The 21,145-nt window shown below is 57.9% G+C and overlaps 1 protein-coding gene across 2 annotated transcripts in view; it reads right to left on the reverse strand.

Annotated features, from left to right (window-relative positions):
* CNTFR (ciliary neurotrophic factor receptor) overlaps positions 1–20,687 on the reverse strand; it is a 38,093-nt gene extending 17,406 nt beyond the window's left edge. Inside the window, exons 1-3 of one of the 2 annotated variants that reach the window (XM_030832737.2) lie at positions 20,517–20,687; positions 12,712–12,822; positions 686–770 (exon numbers count right to left, since the gene is read on the reverse strand). In XM_030832737.2, the coding sequence (XP_030688597.1) occupies positions 686–770 (85 nt within the window). In that variant the 5' untranslated portion in view covers positions 12,712–12,822; positions 20,517–20,687. Of the gene's footprint in view, positions 1–685; positions 771–9,724; positions 9,827–12,711; positions 12,823–20,516 lie in introns of those variants that run through there. The other variant, XM_030832740.2, reaches the window with a different exon arrangement.
* Between the last annotated feature and the right edge of the window lie 458 nt (positions 20,688–21,145).

Consider the following 21,145-nt stretch of genomic DNA (forward strand, 5'->3'; position numbering starts at 1 on the left):
CCTCAGACGCAGAAGGGCTAGTGGTAAAGTTTCCCAGCAGGGGTGCAGCTCCTTGCCCCGTGGAGTGTGAGGACTCAGTACTCACTGGACAGGTGGTAGGGGAAGGGCAGGAGGCTGCCAGTGGCGCAGCCTGAGCGATCCCTGCCCCCTCCAGCCAACCCAGCTCACTGACTGGGCCCCTTCCTCGATGTGCCAGCCCTCTCCCACTCGTCACCCTGCCCATCCCCACACCTTGTTCTCAGTCTACCACCTCCGTCCCTGTATTCCTTCTGGGATAAGGAGAAATATTCTTACCCACTGTCTCAGTGCCTCCCACTGCACCCCCATAAATCCGAGGGGACCCCATTTCACCAGATACCGTACAGGGCCCTACCCCTAGCTGCCCCCAACTCCCATCCCACCCACCTGTACCTTGTATCAGTGCTAGTGGGCAGAGGGACAGATCATCTCAAGCCAGAGATACCATCAGCATGAGACCGCCCAGGAGTGACTGGGGGACTGTGTTTACGGGACGACGTCAGTGGGTCACCCCGTATATCAGTGTCACATGACTCATGTTCACGTGTGACGATGCCAGCCTACGGCAGCACGTGGCTCTGGGGTGGGTGAGTACAGCTATGCTGGGGAGGGTTCACGCTCAGTTCCCAGAGGGGGTCAGCAGGGAGCTCCCCCACCCAGCACTCACCCTGTGGACTGTGTCTCTGGGCGTAGACCACGGCAGCAGCAGCAGCAAGGACGGCACAACAGGCCCACGGGACAGGAACAGCCATCTGTTGGGAAAGAGTGGGCGGCGGGGAAAGGGGCAGCATCAGCCGAGGCAGGAGCCTCCTGGGGCCCCACTCCTCTCAGGCAAGACTGGGAAACCCCAGCCCCAGGGCCAGGGCACCGTGACCCCAAATGCCCTTCTTTTTTTTTTTTTTTTTTTTGCTGTATGCGGGCCTCTCACTGCTGTGGCCTCTCCCGTTGCGGAGCACGGGCTCCGGACGCGCAGGCTCAGCGGCCATGGCTCACGGGCCCAGCCGCTCCGCGGCACGTGGGATCTTCCCGGACCGGGGCACGAACCCGCGTCCCCTGCATCGGCAGGCGGACTCTCAACCACTGCGCCACCAGGGAAGCCCCCAAATGCCCTTCTTAATGGGGCTCAGGATCCTCTTCAAGCAACAGAAAACATTATTGGCATCTGTAGGCAGAGGTCTGCGAAGATGGTAGAAGGCAACCTACAATGGTTTGTTGTTCATTACAGCCGCTGGAGGCAGGATGGGTTACAGATCACTGGTAATGCTAGGGCCATTTTTCTAGGAAAAAAATAACTTCACTGGTAAGGTTAGCTAATTAGCTATAAACATCACAAACTGAAAGGGTGATGTTCTAACTTGATTGGAGGTCTACACTTCTCCAAATTGCCTTGAAGAAAAGGCCGCCTGCCACGCTCCTGGGGAGAGAGCCCCTCGGATCTGCCCCTGCCATGTTCCCCCTACCCACCCCCATCCCCGGGTGAGTCTTGCCCCACTGGGCTCTGGGAAGTTCACAGAGCAGCGGGGTACCAGGGCAGTGGTACATTGTGACCAGGTCAGATGTGGCTTTTGCTTTAGTGGACACTAAGGATCATGAGAAGGATGAGGGGTTTTCCCTGTCAGGGACCACAGCCCGTCCTTCAGCCCAGGAGCCTGGGAGCCCCAGCCCAGCAGATACGCATCAGTGTCTACACGCTCCCATGTGGGAACACAAAGCACACTCAGGACATGTTCCCAGAAGCCAGGATGGATCCAGTGGCCCCCCTACCTGCTGTCCTGCTTCCTGGGATGGGTCCAGCTGCCCTCACCCCACTCCACCCCAGCACATGCCCATACCTGAGGGCAGGGAAATAACTATTTCCTGCAGGAAAGGTTCCAAACCTGATTCTCCTGCCCCAGTCTGAGGAGAGAGGGGGACTGTCAGCAAGACAGAAGCAGAGATCCAGAGAGGGACACTGCCAGACACTCAACCACGGCCACTACCAGAGGTACAGCCAGACACACAGCAAAGACACTAGCCAGAGACACTGCCCAAAACAAGAGACAGAGCCCCAGGAAAAGAGCCCACACACAGACTGGAGAGACTGTGTCGGGCACGATCAGACAAAGCCAGAGAAACAGGTAGACAAACCAGATAACCGGCCAGAAACACGGCCAACACACAGCCAAAGGGCCCGCAAGAAACCCTGTGAAAGACTCGGCCAGACGCAGGCAGACATATCAGAGAAAGAGTAAGCAGCACAGGCAGAGAAACCATCAGCAACAGAGCCGGAGAGCCAGAGACACTGTCAGAAACCATGCCAGAGAAACTGCCTGACACACAGGCAGAGAAATACCAGAGGAACTGATAGACACAAACAGGCATACACCCAGGAAAACTGCCACTGAGAGAGCCAGAGACACAGTCAGATGCTCAGTCAGGAAGTAGCCATACCACTCAAAACACTGCCAGGGGCATGCAGGCACACAGTCGGACACACTGCCAGACAAACAGCCAGAGACACTGCAGACAGAGCTACAGCAGGGGAGACGAGTGTGGCCGTCAGCCTGGAGTGGTGGGTGGGGGAGCCGGAGAGAAATCTGACTTCCAGGGCCTCCTTTATGGGAAGGGCTCCTGCCTACCCACTGCTACACTCGCCCCTCACCAGGCGAGCCCTCCCCTCTGCACCTGGTGCTCCTCCAGCTACAGCCGCAGGAGCTCTGGCTGCCCCTCCCTGGCACAGCTCATCTCTCTAGGCCCCAACTGGCCTCGGCTACCCCTCCCACATCTGTGACCCCTGAGGCCTTTGCTACCACCTGGCCTAGCTCCTGACCCTCTGCCACTCCCCCATCTTTAGCTACTCCTCAGGCCTAGGAGGGTAAGACAATGGCCAAAGTCACAGTCAGCAAGTGGTGGGGCGAAGAAAGGAACCCAGAATGAACCAGTGCTAAACTCAGAGCAAATGAACCCAGGATGAACCAGTGCCAAACTCAGAGCAAACGAACCCAGGATGAACCACTGCTAAACTCAGAGCAACCGAACCCAGGATGAACCAGTGCTAAACTCAGAGCAAACGAACCCAGGATGAACCAGTGCCAAACTCAGAGCTGGGGCTGGAGAAAGGGAGATAGGAGGCTGGAGGCCTATGTGGTTCCCCAGCTCAACCCCTGCAGGGCGCCCTCAGACCCTCCCCGACCCTCTCTGCCGTCCACCCATGCCGTCTCCTCAGAGCCAGCCCACTGCCCACCACATGGGAGAGGAACCAGGCAGAGTGGACAGAGGTTAGATCACAGAATGGGAGTAGAGGGACAGGGTGGTCCTCTGCTCCCTGCTCCTTCCTGGTCCCAGTTGGGAGGGCCATGTGGGTGAGGAGATGGCCTGGCATGAGTGTAAGGCATACAAGCAAACACACACACACACACACACACACACACACACACCCGGGTCCTCACAGGGGGAGGGGAGGCTTCTTCATCAAAGTCGCCTCCATCAGCCCGATGAGTTACTGTAAGGGCCGGGCCCTGGGCCAACGGGGCTGCAGCCATGGGAGACGGGCGCTGCTGAGAGCAAGCGCTGCAGAGAGGGGGGATGGGGTACCACGACAGATGCTGCACGGTTGGGGACACCCAGAAAAGGGAGAGACCCAGGGAAGGGGGAACAGAGAGGCAAGGAGAGAGGGAAAGCAGTGAGCAGAGACCCTGAGGGACAAGAAAAGAACAAGACAGGGAGAAATGGAAGAAGAGGCACAGGAAGAGAGACAGGGAGCATAGGAGATGGGCAGAGATTCAAGGACAGAGGGAGAGACAGACCCAGAGAGAGTGACAGAGACCCCAACAGGGTCTCTGTGCCCACCTAGAGCATCTCTCCAAGCCCACCCACCTCCTGCAGTGTGAGGAGAGGATGCCATCAGTGCAGCAGTGCTGGTTGATCTGAGACAAGAGCAGGGCTTCCTGGGGGCGGGAGGGCTTCTGCCCATGAATCCAGGAGCCCAGCCCCCAGGGCATAAGGGCGGACAAAACCCCCATCCCATCCCACCTGCAGGTCCAGGGGGCCCCAGGCCAATTTCACTTCCCTCTTCCCTCCAAGTCCCCGCTGGACCCATTCCCTGGTAGGGAAGCTGAGGCCAGAGGCATCCAAGCTACACCTCTGCCCTACCCTGGCTCACCTCAGGCCACCCATCCCAGGGCAAAGAGCATCTTTCCCAGGAACGTTCCAAGTCCACACCCCATGGCTCTGGGATAGATCTGGAGCCTAAATCCCATAAAGCCCCAGATGAGGGCTATGCAAACTGGCCCAGGCTCCTTGCAGACCCTTCCAGAGGCCCAGCCTGGCCGCCAGCCCCAGACCCAGAAATGAGGAGGGAACAGAGGGCACCCCACTAGCAAGTGCCCAGCAGCCCAAATTCCTTGTAAACAGAAGCCCAGCACCTCTCCTGACACAGAACCCCACAGTGTTGCCACACACATACACACACACACGTGACACATCAAGAGACAACCCTGGGCCCCCAACTTACTGTCACTGTTCCACCATGACACAAAGACATTACACACTGACAACACCACCCAGTGAAAATTACACAGTTGCACAGTTGACAATGACACACAGGGATAATGACAGTCACCACAGTGACAATGATGCAGTGAGTGACAGCCACACACAATGACATCAACAAACAAGGCAATGACACCTGTTGACACTGACACAGTCACAATGACAGTAACCTCAGAATCAAAGATGCACTGAGACTGACAGTCACATAGGCTAACAATGACAGTGACATCCACAGTGACACAGGGATGTTGGCAGACTCAGTAAGACGGACAGTCACGCAGAGTAACACCAGCCCTCAGTAACGCTGACACCACGGAGGCTGACAGTCGCCAGCAGGGACACTGACACAGTGATGTGTTCCAGATCAAGGACCTCAACTACCCAGTTTCTGGCTTAGGATCCAGGGCCCAAGACCCCTTTTGCCAGCCCCAGCAGGAGCTCAGGTGCCCTGCACCTCAACCCTCAGCCCCTGCCCAGCTGAAGGCAAAACCTAAGAAAGGGAAGTGTGAGTCTGGGAAAGCCTCTATTCACCCCCGCATTAAGTTATTCAGCCCAACCCTGGGGAACCCCTGCCACATCCAGGATGGGACTGGGGGTTCTGGGCACCACTGCCTGGGGCCCAGCTCTGACTGTGTGTGTGTCGACGTGCAATAGCGTGTTCTGAGCTTCGGGCTTCAGGGTGCTGGTTGGTGTGGGTGTGTTGAGGGTCAGGTAGGTTCAATCTGGCCTGGACAATGAATGAATGGGGAGGCCCCACGTGGTACCTCCGAGAAACTGAGATCCAATGAAGGTCACTGGCCTGGACCCCACCCCCCTCGGCCTGGGGCTGGGGTGAGGTCAGAAGCATCCCTCTGAGGGAGGGCATCTGGCCCACAGCAGGGGCCAAGGTGACATCTCCATAGCTTCCAGTCTCCCTTGGCAACCCCAGACTCCAGGATCCCCCAGGGTAAGGGAAAAGGCACTCTGTGTTGGGGCCTCATCCCCTTCTTCTCTCCCTACCACAGCCCTAGAAGATGCATCCTGGGAATGAGGCAAGAACCCAGGGCAGGACGACCCGCTGATTCAAAGGCCTAGGAAACTCTAGGGGCCTCAGACCTGCAGAGGAATTAGGATGGGGGAAGACAGACACCTACACTTGGAGACAGAGAAGGAAAATGAAAGACAGGGCAGGGGCAGAGACAGGGACAAGGACATGGTGGACAGGGAGGAACAGTGCTGGCTGAGGGGGCGGCTGGGAGAGACAGTCTGGGCGGGCGGGAAGCTCCAGGATGGGGAGGAGGGGCTGAGGCCAGGAGGCCCCCAGATCCCACCAGGCCTAGGCAGCCTGGACAGCGTGGGCGGTGGGGGGGGCAGAGGCCTGAGCGGTCCAGAGGCTGGGGGTGGGGCGGAGGCCAAGGATGGAGGCCTGGCCCCTGGCAGCTGGCCCAGCAGGCCCCCCATGGGGGAGGGGGCGGGCCTGGGTCAGGGGCCAGCTCCTGGGCTGGGGCCGGCTGGCCATGGGGCAGCCTCCTACTCCCCACGGTGTCTCCCCCTGTCTCTTCCTCCTTTCTCTCTGAATCCAGACCTGGCCCTCCTCTCAGCTCTCAGTGCCCCCACCCTAAGTGGCACAGGACCCAGAAGCCATGCCTGGGTTTAGGACTCAAGCCGTATCTCCTCCTGGGCTACCCATCCCCACCCGCTCCGGGAGCAAGCCCCCATGCTCAGGGGAAAGGACCCCACCCAAACATATGCCCCCCCTCCCCCGCAGAAGGGGGCAGGAGAAGCTGAGCACCAGCGGGAGGGGGGCCAGGAGGGAGGCAGGGGGAGCGGTCCCCCAGCTCCAGCCTCTGGCTGAGGCTGTGGAAAAGGAGGCGGCCCAATGTGAGTGAGTTGGGGGGGGTATCCGCACCTGCTGTTGTGACCTCCACAGCCGGAGATGGGGGCCTGGGGGGGGACAAGATTCCGATGGATTTTGGCAGCAGCCCGGACTCTGAGCGCTCAAACCCCCCACCCCCCAGCCTCTTGCACCGTGGGGACCCTGAGATCAGCATGTGCGTGCCCTGCTGCACGTGTGTGCGGGCGTGTTGCGGGCCTCCCATATGACGGGCCTGGCTGGGCAGCTGGGAGGTGTCCTGGGGAGATGGGTGTCTGAATCCCACCAGCCGTGCGCACATGTGGAGCCCCACTCGGGGCCCTGCATGCTGCCTGATGACCTGGGCACCGGCTTGTATATGCTCACATATGCAGGCCTGGACTTAAGCAGCCCTCTCGGTGCAAAAGGTCTGGGCTTTCTCCCTCAAAAGTCATCTGATCCAGCCCCCTGCCTCTCAAATGGGAAGCAGGAAGGGGCAGATAAGTTCATATCCTCCCTTTGGGCACATGGGCTCTGGATAGCTTCACAGCACCTGAGGTACAAGCTCCAAATCCCTCATCCCCTAACCCCAGTCCAGAATCCCTTGTGGCTTCTAGAAGAATCAGGAGGATCCCTCTATCCAGAAAAGGCCCACACACCAGTCGGGTTAAGTCTAGGGGGAGTGAGGGCTTGGGGGCTGGCCTTCTTGGAGGGACAGATGCTGCAGCAGGAGGTTAGACAGCTGGAAGAACTCCATGAAAGGCAGGGGATGGGCAGAGCAACAGGGTTGACTGAGACCTCCCTCTGCCAACAGGGGAGTGGGCTCGCAGCAGATGAGGCAGGGGCAGGAAGGAGGCTGCTGAGCCCTCCATGGAGACAGAAGGATGGACAGAATAGCTTTCCAGACTTGGGGGCTGGGACAAAGACCTATTTGCCTCAGCATCTCCCACTACACCCCACCCCTGGCCCCATCACTGCTATGGTGCAGACACACCCTCGAATATAGACACAGAGGTTGATGCTTTGCAAGCTTGTGTGTACACGTGCACGCGTGCACACGTGCGCACACGAACACACACACACACAAAGGGGGGGTGGGGGTGGGCAGTGCATGTGAAGCATTGATGTGTAACGAAAAGAACTGAAGATGGTCTTTCCGACAGAGCCAGAGGTGAGCAGGGGAACAGAAATGTCAACTGTCTTCACGTGCGCTGCTCTCCCTGCCCCCCCAACATGCACGCACACTGCACACACTACTTCTGAGGAAGCTTCTGGTCTGCTGGGCAAAAGCAAGCCGTCCTTCCTCCCCCTTCCTCCCCTCCGCACAGTGGGGAAGCCAGAGCAATCTGTTCCTGATGGGTAAACACAGGCATGAGTATGCGCGCACACATGCTCACACACACACCCGCGATTCGGGGTGCGTGACACCCAGTGCTCACTTTACCCCAAGATGGGACGCACACTCGGGCTCTCACTACCACTGGCAGAGCCTCCCAAAGTCCCCCACCTCCACCACACACAACCAGAGCTTCACAGACACACCCAGGCAGCCTCTCGCTGACACAGGCACTTGGAGTCTCCCATCACAGCCACTCATCACGGCCTCCCACGTGGACACCCGCTGCCACAGCCTCGCACATGCTGGTATGCGCGCACACACGAATCACAGTCACAGTCACACACAACAGACTCTCTCACACGCACTCAATCAAAACAGTCCTGCTCTCACATATGGATACCAGCACACACTCAGAACACTCACCCTTCCACACAGATAACAGAGCACCTCCAGAAACGCAGAGCGCCCCCCCCACCCCCCGGCACCCTCAGCCCTCACACCCCTACACTCGGCAGTGGGAAATAGATACACACTCCATGCTGGGACCTCGGGTTGCCTGGCCTGTGCCTGGGGGAAGACAGGATAAAGCTCAGGGTGGCCTAAAGCAGGAAGGGAAAGTTCCTGAAAATCGAGGAAACAGACTATTCCCTACTCGGCTCCTTCCTCTCCTAACCCTGCTTTTGCCAGTATTTGGGAATGAGGGGAGATCCTGGCCAGAGCAGAGGGGTGAGGGAGCCCCCGGGTGAAGAGATGATGGCACTGGTGGCAGCAGGAGCCAGCAAACCCCAGAAACCAGCCTGCCCCCAGGGCCCTCCTGCCTCACCTCCTCACCCCCTCTTCTCCAGGATGAGGAGAAGCAGCAGCTCTCAGCCTAGCCACCTGCTGAGTGACCCCAGGCCTCTTCAAAACCTCTCTGTGCCTACAACTGTCTATAGGGCACCTGAATGTCAGGCCTGGCTGCAGGAAGGGAGGCAAGGGGAAGGAGATGAGGCCTCGACCTCAACCCCCAGCCCCTGCCAAAGCCCTGTCATCACTGTCAGACCCCAAAGAGAGATGGGGACAGCACTGGCCAAGCCAGTGCTCCTCTGACAAACCACTGAGGACAAGAATCCTAAAGTGTCCTTGGACCCTGCAGCCCCACCTCCCATCACAAGAGAGGACGCTGTGTCGCTGTCCAGGCAGAAAGGAATCCAGGCTGTGCTGGCAGGGCCCCAACTGGAGAACAATTGGCAATGCTGTTGACATCCTCACCACTTGCCACTCCAGGTGTAGCTTGAGCCCTGATGCCCCATCCTAAAGTGAGTCTGAGAGGGCTCCATGGAAGCCAGGCGGGGGAGCAAACACCGGGCAGCAGAACCTAAGGGAACCAGGCAGGGCGACCCCATAAAGCCAGGTGATGGGGACTTAGGAAAAGCAGGCCGTGGGCACAAAAGAAATCAGGCAGCAAGGTCTGCGGAAACTAGGCGACAGGGCCCAAAAGAACGTAGGCTGTGGGGGCCAAATGAAGCCAGGCCGCGGGGACTGAAGTTAGCTAGGAGGTGGGGACAAATGAAGCCAGGCGAGAGGCCCACAGGATGGGAGAAAAGAAAGCTATCAGGAGCTCATGCCCTCTGTCTAGATGTCCCCCACACCCTGGGCCTCTCTCTCAGTAGCCCCCTTCCCACCCAGGTGCTGGTCCCCTCCCCCAGGCCAATGCACACAGCCAGAGCCCCCTCCTCGCTCAGAGGCCTGGTCCAGTTGCAGCCACTGGGCCCCGGCCCCATCCCTGGGACCTCAGGAAGTCCCAGCCCCTCCCACCGGCTGCAGAGGAGGGGGGCTGGGGGGGGAGAAAGAGAAGAGAAGAGAGACAGCTTGGCAGAGGGAGGGCCGAGCAGCCGCGGGGGGCGGGGGCCGAGAAAGGAGCGGGAAGCGGCGAGGCGGGCTGGCGGGCGGCGCGGGCGGGGGCGTCTCTGCCGCGGGAGCGGGGGTGACAAGTTCTCCGGCCCTGCGGCTGCGCGGCCACTGACCTGGGTCCCCGTGCAGGCGCCCAGTCGGTGCCTCCGGCGCTCCGCGGGTGCGCCCGGCCGCCCGCGGTCATCGGGCCCCTGGGGTTCGGGGCTGGGGCCCGGGCGGCCCGGGGAGCAGGCGTGTCCCCCCCCCCCGCCTACCCCCACCCCCGAGAGTCCCGGCGGGCGGGCGGGCGGGCGAGGCGGCGAGCGGGCCGGGAGGAGGGGAGGAAGGAGCGCGCGGCGAGCGAGCGAGCCGAGCTAGCGGAGGGAGCGAGTGAGGGACGGCAGGCAGTGAGGTCATCCTTTGAATCTAATTGTCTGAGTCAGGAGGAGATGTGGCACTCGATGCAGGGGGAGGGGAGGGGGAAGGGACCCTCCCGGCTCCGGGCCGGGGCCCCTCCTCACACCCAGGGCCGGCCGCGGCCTCCCTTCCCCCGCCCAGGGCCAAGTTGTCTCGGGCCAACTGGGACAAACCCCTGCCCGTCTCACTCAAGGCTGACCTCTGCTGCCATGGGGGCTCCAACCCACATCACCCCCAGAGAGCGGCCACCTTTCTATTCTCTGGGGCTGATGCGGACCCCCTCCAGGCCCAGGTTGCCCTCCCGCATGTCTGAGGGTAATGGGAAGCCCCCATCCCACCCCCAGGTTCTGCCCTGTGAGGATAAAGGGGGAACCTCCACCAGCCTTGCAAGGGACCTTCGTGCACTCTAGAAACGTGGAGTCCCCAACTCTATTCCCCAGGTGACTTCTTGCACTGGGAATTTGGGGGAATCTGGACATTGAACCGAAGCTCCCCTTCCTGCCTCCTGAGAATGACAGTGCAATGCCTCCCAGTCCTGCACTTTGGGGGGCATGAGGACCCCCAACGGAGCCCAGGGTCTCTACTCTGCATGCCCAACTCTTCAGGAGGGGCAGGAGCCAGGCCAGAACCCCAAGGTCCCCAGAGGCTGCTCAGGGGAGCAGGTCACTCAAGTGGTGGGAGGGCAAGACGACAGTTGGGCCCTGGGCCCGTCAGGTGTGCACGCACAAGCACATGCACACATGTGTACACGCACATGGGGGGAGACCAGGCAGCTGGGGACACTCACGCCGAGGGCCACACACCCCTCCCCTCGCCCCCATGGGGGAGGGGTGATAAATATTTAAGCGGCTTTTAGCTCTGAAGGGGCTGAAGCTGGGGGAGGGAGGGGGATCCACAATGCCTGATTAATGGGGTTACCGGCTTGGATCAATCCATCTGCCCGCCGCTCCCTCTTCCCTCCTCCCTCCTCCTCCCTCCCTCCGCCTAATGCGCTTTATCAGGAGACGCTTTTCTGACTTGGCAGCGTCGGGTGTTTTAAATAGACCCATTTAGAGCAGGGGTTGGGGGAGAAAGAAGGGGGGGAAGGGAGACAGAGATTGAGACAGGCTGGGAGACAGAGATGAATCAGGAGAGAGAGACAAGCCCCGGAAGAGAGAGACTGGGAGCGGAGAGACAGAAGGAGATACTGAGACACGGAAATAAGAGGCTGCGGATGACACTCCCACGGAGGCTGAATGGGGCCGGGGGGTGGGGGGGTGATGGTGAGGCCGAGGGGAAGCTGGGGGGGCTGAAGAGTAGAAACAAACAAACTAACAAAAGAGACAGACAGAGAGAGAGGAAAGGAGTCACCGACAGCAGGAAGAAACCCAGAGACAGGTTCTCTGCAAGGGCTGAGTGCTAGCCTGGGAGACAGCAGATATCTTTTATTTCCAAAAACAGTTTTTCATCCACTTTGTTAAATTAAAAAGCTGTCTTTAAAGTGGTGCTGGAGGTGCTGCTGCGGGAGGGTGGACAGAACTGCCAAGTCCTCCCTCTCAGCCTCCTCGTCTGCCCCCACAGAAGCTGCCTCAGCCCTAGCCCCCAGGGGTATTCTCCAGCTCCCCTGCTCTCTGTGATCCTCTGGGATCCCCAGGGACAGGGTCAGGGCATCTGAGCTACTGTTCATTGGCAGAAAGTCCTTCCTGCTGTCTGGCCTCAGTCCCTCCTGCTGCAGGGAGCCCATTCTCTTGCCTGACCACTAGCCTTCTCTTCTCTGGTCCCAGTTCCAACTCCCTAAGATGTCCCCAATCGGAGGGAGGATGATGGCCCTCACAGCTGAGCAGCTCACTTTCCCAACCGGCCATCACACTCCTTCCAGGTGTGCTCCCTAATACTGGGTAAATCTGAACTTCTGTCAGATACCCCACTCCAAGTCCCTAGGTCTTCTGGGAACAGTGAGACAGAAGCTTAACTCTCTCCAGCCTTCTGGAGCCTCCCTTCCTCCTCTTCAGAACCCCAGCTCCATTTTGTCCCTTTTATGGCCATGTTGTCAGCCTGGATACCCCCCCGCACCCTCAACAACACCCCATTCCTAGTTCTGAAGGGTCAGCAACCCACCCCACCCCCCCAACTCCCAGGCCAGGAAAATGGCCAGTCTGTTTGGGAGCTGAGATGAAAAGCCTGGCCGGCCTTTGTGGGCCTCTGGCGGGTTTCGGACAATAGGCCCTTCCGTTCCGCTCCAGCGCGCCTCGATCCCATGGACACCCCCACCCTGGGGGCTGCCAATCCGGGGGCCTTGCCTGGCCGGAATGAAAGGCGGGGAGAGTCAGGCCCAGCCTCCGAGGCTGGCCTCAGAAGATTCTGGGCTTTCTGACCCTCTATCCTGCCTCCTCCAAGCCCAGCTGCTCCCTGTTGTCAAGCCAGAGAGATGCTTTGGGGGCAGAGAGGGAGCCTGACAATGAGACGAAACATACTCCCACATCCAGATTCAGCTCCCTCAGTGCAGAACCCAATTTTCTGACCTGGCTTTGCCCTTGCCTGTGTGACTGTGGGTAAGTCTCTTCCCCTTTACTGGCCTGTCATGAAAAGCCTCAGGAGGAAGGAGGAGGGGAGAGCAGGAAGAGATCTCAGGCCCTCCTTCACTCACATCCCCAGACCTACAGCCCCAATGCACCTGCCAGATGCCCTGAAACTGACCCGCCTCCCCTGGGTCCCCAGCACATACCTCTTCACCGCTGGCCGCACACGGAGCACATCAACGTCCTCCTCCTCCAGACCAAACTCTTCCTGAGACTTCCAAAACCAAGGGGGCGGGATGATGTGACAAGGCTGGATTCTAGAAGGGCAAAGGGCACAAATCAGAGGCTACAGAGGAGAACTTAGTCCAACTCAGAGCTCACTTCACACTCACAACCCCACTGTGAGAAGGAGAGACTGAGGCAGGCAGCAGGTAAGTGTCTAGAAGAGAAAAAGTTGGGAGTGGTCCAGACTCCCTGCAGCACCCTTTGCAGACCTTAGGTTCTGAACCACAGGGACAAAAGTAGGCCAGAAGCCAGTGGCCTGACACCACACATAGATACACACCCAAAGACAATCCAAAATCCCCACACAACCAGTTCACAGACACAAGCACCTCCATGTCACACACATTCTCCCATGCATACTCATACAGAGACCCATGGCCCCCAGGAGGGCATAAACACCCACCATCATACTGTTTTCTCCTCATCACCACTACGATTTATTGAGCATCTGTTACGTGTCAGGAACTGTTAGGCACTTTATATGCATGACCTCATTTAATCTTCATGACTTCTCCGTGAGGTAGGTTCTACTATTATTCCCATTTGACAGCTGAAAAAACTGAGATTCGGGGAGGTTGACTTGCCCAAGACCACACAGCTGATCCGTTCCAGAGCATAGATATGAGTGCAGATCTAGCTCCAAAGCCCTTCTGCTATACCAGTTTGCCTCTGCAGATCTCTCTCCCACCAGCACAGTGCCTTTCCCAATAATAATAGGAACGGCTAACACTTGCTCGGGGTCCTTGATGAGCCAGATACCATGCTGAGGACTTAACACACAGTTTTGGCAGATGAGAAAACTGAGGCTCGGAGAACAAAAGCGCCTTGCCCAAAGTCACATGACTGGTAGCTGGTAAGAAAGCTGGCTGTTCTGAAAGTCACTGTTGCTTCTAGGACTCCACTTACTTAACAGAGCCCTCGGCTTCTACAAGACCCCGGGAGACTCTCAGGGTTCAACTGCTCCTCTCCCCGCCAAAACAGGTCCCAGATGTGTCTGCCAAAGGCATGATCAAGTGCCTAAACACAGACCCATGAGAAAGGGACTCCATGTCATCCAACCCTGCCCAGAGAGGCAGAGGTACCACCAAACAGGGAGAGATGGCCAGAAACGAAAACAAGGTGTTAGAGACAGGCTGGCTGGTGGTAACAGATACAGACACACCAAGAGATAGGTAGGCCCAAAGAGAGGAAGACAGAGACAGACACACGGGACCAAGGAATGACAGAGACAGTGGGAAAAGGAGACAATAGAGGGAGAGGAGGATACAGGCCGACGTGAAAAAAACACAGAAGGATAGACACAGACATACAGACACGTATGGAACCATCCCACCTTCACAAGAAGAAAACTGTGAAAACAAACAAGACTCAGGCAGTGTGTGGTACGTGTGTAAGTGTGCATTCGAGTGTGCCTGTGTTGGGGGCATGCAGAGTCTGTATCGCTACACACATTACACCAGCTGCTTCCAGCAATTTCATCTGATTAATAATAAATGCCCCGTAATTACAGCCACTCCCCCAGCCCTTCTTCCTGTTTTTTGTCAGCTGCCACCAGGCCAGCCCCCTGTGGACCCCATGGCCCCCTCCATCCTCACCTGCTGTCTTCTACAGGGCTGAGAGGACATGGGCTAGGGAAGGAGACCAGACTCCCAACCTGAGGGAGAATACCCATTTCTCTATCTTGGATTAATGCCCAATGCTCCCAAGCAAAAGGTCATTTCCCTTAGGTCTCACTCAGAACTCTCCCCCCTTCCCTGGGTATAACCTGTAACCCCTAATGTGGCCTAGAGGCCCAGGTCTGGGGACACAGAGAGAAATGAACTCTGGACTCCCCTTGCCCACTCTTCATCACTCACTGGCTGAAAGAAGTCTCCATTCACAAAGCTTCCCCAGCCTTGGAACCCCACAGGCTCAAAGAAGGAAGGGACCAGGACAGCCCCCCTTTTCCCACCCCATCATTCCAACCCAGGCAGCCCCAAAGTCTCTGCCCACTTGTGTACTCTCACGCTTTGGACACGCCATGGCTCCGCCTCCATTCCTGAGCCCCCCCAGGTCTACCTCCTTCCAGGCCTCCCACCCTAGCTCTCCAAGGCAGCTCTATCAGAATCAGCTGCGGGTTTGTGCTGATCTGTTTCTAATCGCTGGGGCCTGGTTCACGCTGGCCCCCACCCCCCAATATTGATTCCATTATTTGGAGAGTCATTGACGTCAAGGACCTGGATGGGTGCCAAAACCGCCTTCTCTCAGGGCCTGGGCCAGGGCCCAGCCCCTCATCTCGCGATTTCACGGAGGGGCCCAGAAAGGTCAGCTCACGGGCCAGGGTCACGTGACATCTGCCCTCAGAGGCTGGGGCTCTTCTTACCTTTTGGGGCCCACTGTGCAGTTCCTTTCTCCTGGGGGAGAGGGGCTACACAGAGGCATGGGGGTCAGAAGTGAGGTGGGGACCTATAGAATAGGGTGTGGAAGAACCTCATTGGGTCTTGGGCTGCAAGGAAGAGCTCTAGGAGGTAGGGATGGAGGCAGTGGCTCAGAAAAGGCTACTTGGGGAAGATTTTGTTCTTTGCCACACACTGTTTTGGAACATCCTGAAGCTGGACTTGAAATGACTATTAGAGTACTATTGACTACTCGATTTTTATGTCTGATATCAGATGTACCTCCAGGCTCTCTGAGAAAGAAATTCTCTGCAGTGCAGGGTAACAGTTTACCCTAAATGTTGCCATCATTTGACTAAGTGGCACCACTATTTTATAAACCTTTGTTCCAGATAAAACAAAGGCTCTGTCTCCTGTGCAACTCTCGCCCATGCTGCCTCAGTTTCCCCACACTCTCCCAGTCTCTCGTGCCTCTGTGCCTATCCCATCAAGATGCAGCCACTGCTACACTGACCCACACCAGCAACTCCCTGGCTCTGGCTGGACAGGGTATTTTTAGGATCCGAACCCTGTGTTCTCAGACAGACATTAATAACCAATACAGACAGTCCGTGGTGCCCACAGCAGCTAAACAAACTCGGAACCCAGCCTCAAAGGCTCAGACATGGGGTCCACTGCCTTAGCTACAGTCCAAGAAACCCAGACCTAGAGAGAGCAAGGGACATGACATGCTCACAACCACGTGGGGAGAAAAGGACTTTCCCATCTTCTGAAAAATCCTGAAGCTGGGGAGAGGACAGAGGTGACCTCTGACCTCTGCCACAGAAGCAGGGTCATTGCCCTGCCCCAGTCTCACCTAGTCCAGACCTTTTCAAGGAAGAAGCTGCCTATCCTTTGCACTCCTTCCCTGAAGGCAGGGAAGTCCTTCCTTTAGTCTAGCTGCAAATCACTCAGGGGTCCTTTGAGCCAAACAGGGTTATACAACAGAGGCTGTTGGGTCTCAAGACACAAACCCCAGAGAGTCCCCTCTCCCCATGGTCTGTCCCACTCAATGTTCATTCCTCAACATTTCCTGAGTACCTAATCCCTGCCAGGTCCTGTGCCAGGAGTTAGGGACATGGTCCTGCCCACCAACAACACTCAGTCTGGCAGGAGAGAAAAAGATGTATTATTTACTCAGCAGTGCCCTCCCACTGTGCCCCTGGTCTGTGACAGGGGCAGGGTGGGTGGGTGGTAAGCAAAGCAGATCCCAGTCCCTAGGTCCCAGAGTTCACAGGCAATTACTATGCAGCCTTGGTGAGTATTGTGAAGAGGAAGTACAGGTAGCGTATGGTGGGGCATGCTGACTTCTTCCAGGACTGAGGATGCTTCAGTCCATTCCTAAACCCCAGGACGGGCCCTTGGACTGCCCAGAAGTCACCACCGTAGTCTAACTTCAGTTCCTTCCACTGTAGCTCCAGCCCCAGCTTCTGGGAGCTGGTTCCCCGCAGCAGCAGGGTCTAACTCTTCCCCACATCTGCCCCAGCTCTTCCTCCCACTCCTTGGCTCTGGTGACCCCAAACCCAGCATGCCCTACGCTTTGGGGGTTCTCTTTGCCCTCTGCAGAGGTAAAGGGGGGTGACGACCTCAGGGCTCTCAGCTCACAGGGACCACTAGGCTCCCCAGCCCCTCCCCACAGGAAGCCAGGAGCCGGGGTGGGTGTGGTCACCCTGGGCCACGGGAGTTTACACAGCTGAGGTCTCCACCACTCCCCCCAACCCCACAGCGGGTCTGGAGGAGGGGTCGGCTCTCTCTTCTTAGCCTCCTTGTTCTCTGGGACGCCCCCCCTCCCAACCAGGCACACAGGGTTCCCCCCCACAACCATCTGCATTTCAAAGAAAATACGCTCCATCTGTTTCCGATTCATTTACACTTCAGCTCGCCATGGAGGGGCAGAGCAGGGTGCTTTGCCTTCGAGCGCACCACCCCCATAGGGGGGCTGGAGAGCACGTGTCCCCCTCTGGGACAAGGAGCAGTTAACAGCCTAGCCATCTGAGCCTGAGGGCCAGGTCCCTACTTCTTGGCTCCCAAGGGGTGCTCCTGTACTTCAGCAGCCCCGCCCACTGGCCTCCACAGCGGGAAGGTATATAAAGCCCCCGGCAGTGTCTCCAAGGCAGGTGGAGGCCTAAGGTTGGTTGCAACCTGACTCAATTGCCCCCCCTCCCCAGGGCTATTGCTCTTTTGGGAAGAAGCAGAGTGGAGAACGCTGGGCATACCCTGGAGACAGGATAAGGACTCAGGCATTCCAGGAGACACTGTGAGATATAACATAACTTGGTCCAACCCCTTTCCAGCCAGGGCAGAGGAGAGAGAGGCGGGTGGGTTCCAGTCCAGTCTCCTCCTCCAGCCACCTTCTCACCACAGATCTGGGGCTACCATCTCCCTTAGAATCAGAGATTCACCAACCTGGAAAGGTCAAAGGAGCCAGAGGTCTACCCCTCACCAAGTCAATCTTCACACCTCTCCCAACCTAAGGATGATTGGGATGGGGGAGATGTCTTGGGAGGACATGAATCTCATTTCCCCATACCTGACCCTCTCTATCACAGGAAGGGTACCCAAAACTATTTAAGGGGGATGTGCATGTACATGGGGAACTCTAAGGGTACATGTCACCCCTGTACCAAAAAAGCCACTCAACCTTCCTGCTGTGAGAGCCTAGTCTCCTCTGGAAGAAAAGGCAGAAAAATTTAACTGGGTCAGTGTTTCCCACCGCCCCCTCCATCAGCCCACAACCCAAGTAAGAGATGTGACCAAACATGTATCTCCTCCCCTCCCCACCTTTGGAGAGGACAGATCTTGTTCCTGTCCCCAACTTCCCTGAGACACACCTTAGCATGGGTGTATTTAACTGTGAGTTCTAAGTTACACTGGGAGTGTGAACACAATCCTAATGTGGGTTTGAATGTGAGCCCCAGATGGAAGGGTAACTGTGTGTGATTCTAAGTGTGAACCCCAGGGCTCTCATGTGAATATGAAAGCCTCAAGGTGCAAGCATGAGTCTGAGTGTGAGCCCTAGGTCCCTAGTGTGGGTCTGAGCACAAGCCCCAAGATGGAAGGAAGTTTAATGTAATTGACAGGGATGTCAATCTGAGTGTGAACTCCAAGAGGCAAGTATACGTTTGACTGTGAATGTAGGTCCCAGTGTGCATGTGACTGTAAGCCCCAGGACGGAAGTAGGAGTCTGTGAACCCCAGGATTCCCAAACAAGTCAGTATAGGCATTAGAGACTTAGTGTTCGTGTGAATGTGAGCCCCTGGTCTTCACGGCTTTCTGAATGTGAGCTACGTTTCCCCATGTGAGTCTGAGTGTGAGCGCTGGGGTCCCTTTATAAGTCTGGGTCCCTAAGTGATCCCAGGATGGAAGTGAGTATCTTGCATGTCCTAGTGTGAATCTGAGGGTGAACTGATGTGAGCATGAGTGAATCATCCCCAGTGTCCTACGTGAGTCCTTGAGTTCAAATGTGGGCCCCAGGTTCTCCATGTGAGTCTGAGTGTGAGCCTCAGAATGCGTGAATCTGAGAAAGCTCCAGGGTCCTAGTGTGAGTCCCACTGTGAGCCCTAGGACTCCAGTGTGTTCTGAGCCTGGGCTCTAGGTCTCAATGTTAGCCTATGAGCCTCAGGACAGAAATGTGAATCTAAAGTGTGAGCCTAGAGTCCCAATGTGAGTCTGAGTGTAAACTACAGGACTGAAGTGTATCACTGGATATGACAAGAACATAAGTGTGAATCTGAGTGCAAGTCCATTGTCCTGGTGTAATTCTTGGTGCGCGTCCATATGAGTTTAAGTGTCCCAGAGGAAAGCTGAGGATGAATTCCAGAGCCCCTAGAAGTCTTGAGTGTTAACTTTAAATTCCTACTTTTCACATAAGGCTCAGGGTCCCAGTTGGAGTATTAACTGTGATGGAGTGTGAACTTTGGCTGCATGTCACTGATCCTGACCAGGAGCCCTAAGAACCAGTCCAGAAGATTTGTGTGGGTTTTGGCAGTGGAGCAGGGATGCGCAGTTTATTGAGACACAGCCCCCTCCACCCGCCAAGCCCCGGCTAGCCCTACAGCCGTAGGAATATCCAATTGTTCAAGTCCCACCACCCCCATACATACATTGGTACACCATCACACCCAGAGTTAGACACACAAAAATGCACTCAGTGTTTCAGACCCCCTGGACAAACAGCAGTTACAGATGCACAAACACACCCAGCATTTCATGCCCCCACCACTTCAGTGATTACAGCCACACGAATACCCTACCGACACAGACACAAATATACCAAGTATTACAGGCAACACAACTAGTGTTGCAGACACACTCCTACAGCGGCATGCAGACACACACCCAGTGTTGCAGACAAGCTGCCAGACACACAGACACACACAGAGGCTTCTCAAAGAGAGAGACTAGACGGAAAGAGAAAGAAAATCCTGAATTTTCAACAAGGCGTGAAATAGTCCTACCCGCCTGAAGCTACTGAAGGGGGGGAGGGGGTCTAGGGAGCGCTAGAGGAGAGGCTCGGGAGAGGAGAGAAGAGGAGGCGAGTAGGAGAGCTGTCCGTCTGGTGACCTCCCCGCGGCCCAGCCCCCACGCACGGGGAGATACACTCCTCCGAGCAATACAGGGATACCCAGGCCGGCTCATGTAGAGCCGCACTGTGGGAGACACACACCGGCGGACTCACAAAGAGACGGGGATACACCACAGGCGGACCCACACGGACACACAACACAGGAACACTTACAAAGAGATACTGGAGGAGACCCACTAAATGGAGATACATCCAGGCGGACTCACGAGAAAACCACAGGCGGGCTCACGCTGACACACACACACACACACAAGCGGATTCACACGGACATACATACACTGGCAGACGCGCAACCGTCCATTCACACCCCTGGGCGCTTTGAAGTCCAGATTTCTGCTGGAGAAAGAAGCCGCCTCTGGGCGCGCGGGGGTCACTGCGACCCCCCAGCTCCGTAATTTTCCCAGACCCTGCGCGCAGTGCTGAGCGGTGAGGGAGAACAGGGAGGCTAGGGCAGTTGGCCCCTGCCACCTCCCGCCAGCCGATCGTCCGCCCCCCACTCCCACCACGCCCAACCCCCGGCGCGCCCGGACGTGGGGGGCAGCTTCTCCTGCGCCCCCGCCCCCGAGTTTACGGGCAAAGTTTCCCGTGAACTTTCCTGTCCCCTCCCCCCCGGTCTCGGGCCCATGCACGTCCCCTCCCTCTTCCCGCGCGCACGAGGGCCGCGGGTCTGTAGGTCAGCCGGAGGGTTTGAGGGTCCGGCCGCGCGCGCTCCGCGCTGGGTACTCACCGCGCCCTCGGGCCGCCGGGGCTCCGCGCCTCGACCTTCGACCGCTCCCGGTAGGGAGCGACGCAGGGAGCGCGGAGCTAGCACCGCTGCCAGATCCTGCCGCCGAGCCCCGCGCCGCGCCGGCTGGAGCCGCCGCGTCCGCTGCCGCCGCCGCCGCCCGCTCTGCACCGGCTCCCCGGCGCTCGGCGGCTTTAACCCCCCCATCCTCCTCCCTCCCTCGCGCGCTCCCTCCCTCCTTCCCTCGCCCATGTGACCGCGGGCGCCCGCTCGGCCGCGCGCGCCCTCGCTCCCCTCCCCCTCCCGCCTGGTCTCCCCGCGCCTCGGCGGCCGCGCGCCACGACCCCCTCCCGGCCACGGCCCCCGCGTGCCCCCGCCTTGGCACGCTCCCGCGCCTGGCACGCGCGGCCCGCTCGAGCGGGCACACTCATCCTGCGTAGGCCTGTGAGCCCCCGCTCCCATTCGCCTCGTGCTGGCACGCACCCTCCCCACCGCGGGCACACTCGCCCGCACTGGCACGCTTGGCCCCCTCGCATTCGCCCTCTCTCGGAAACGCCTTCCAGACTGCTGTAGTCCCCGCGCTTCATGTGCAGCCCCGACCGCGGGTCTCAAAAACGCGCACGCACACACAC

This window comes from Globicephala melas, chromosome 6 (assembly GCF_963455315.2).
Source record: "Globicephala melas chromosome 6, mGloMel1.2, whole genome shotgun sequence".
NCBI lineage: Eukaryota > Metazoa > Chordata > Mammalia > Artiodactyla > Delphinidae > Globicephala > Globicephala melas.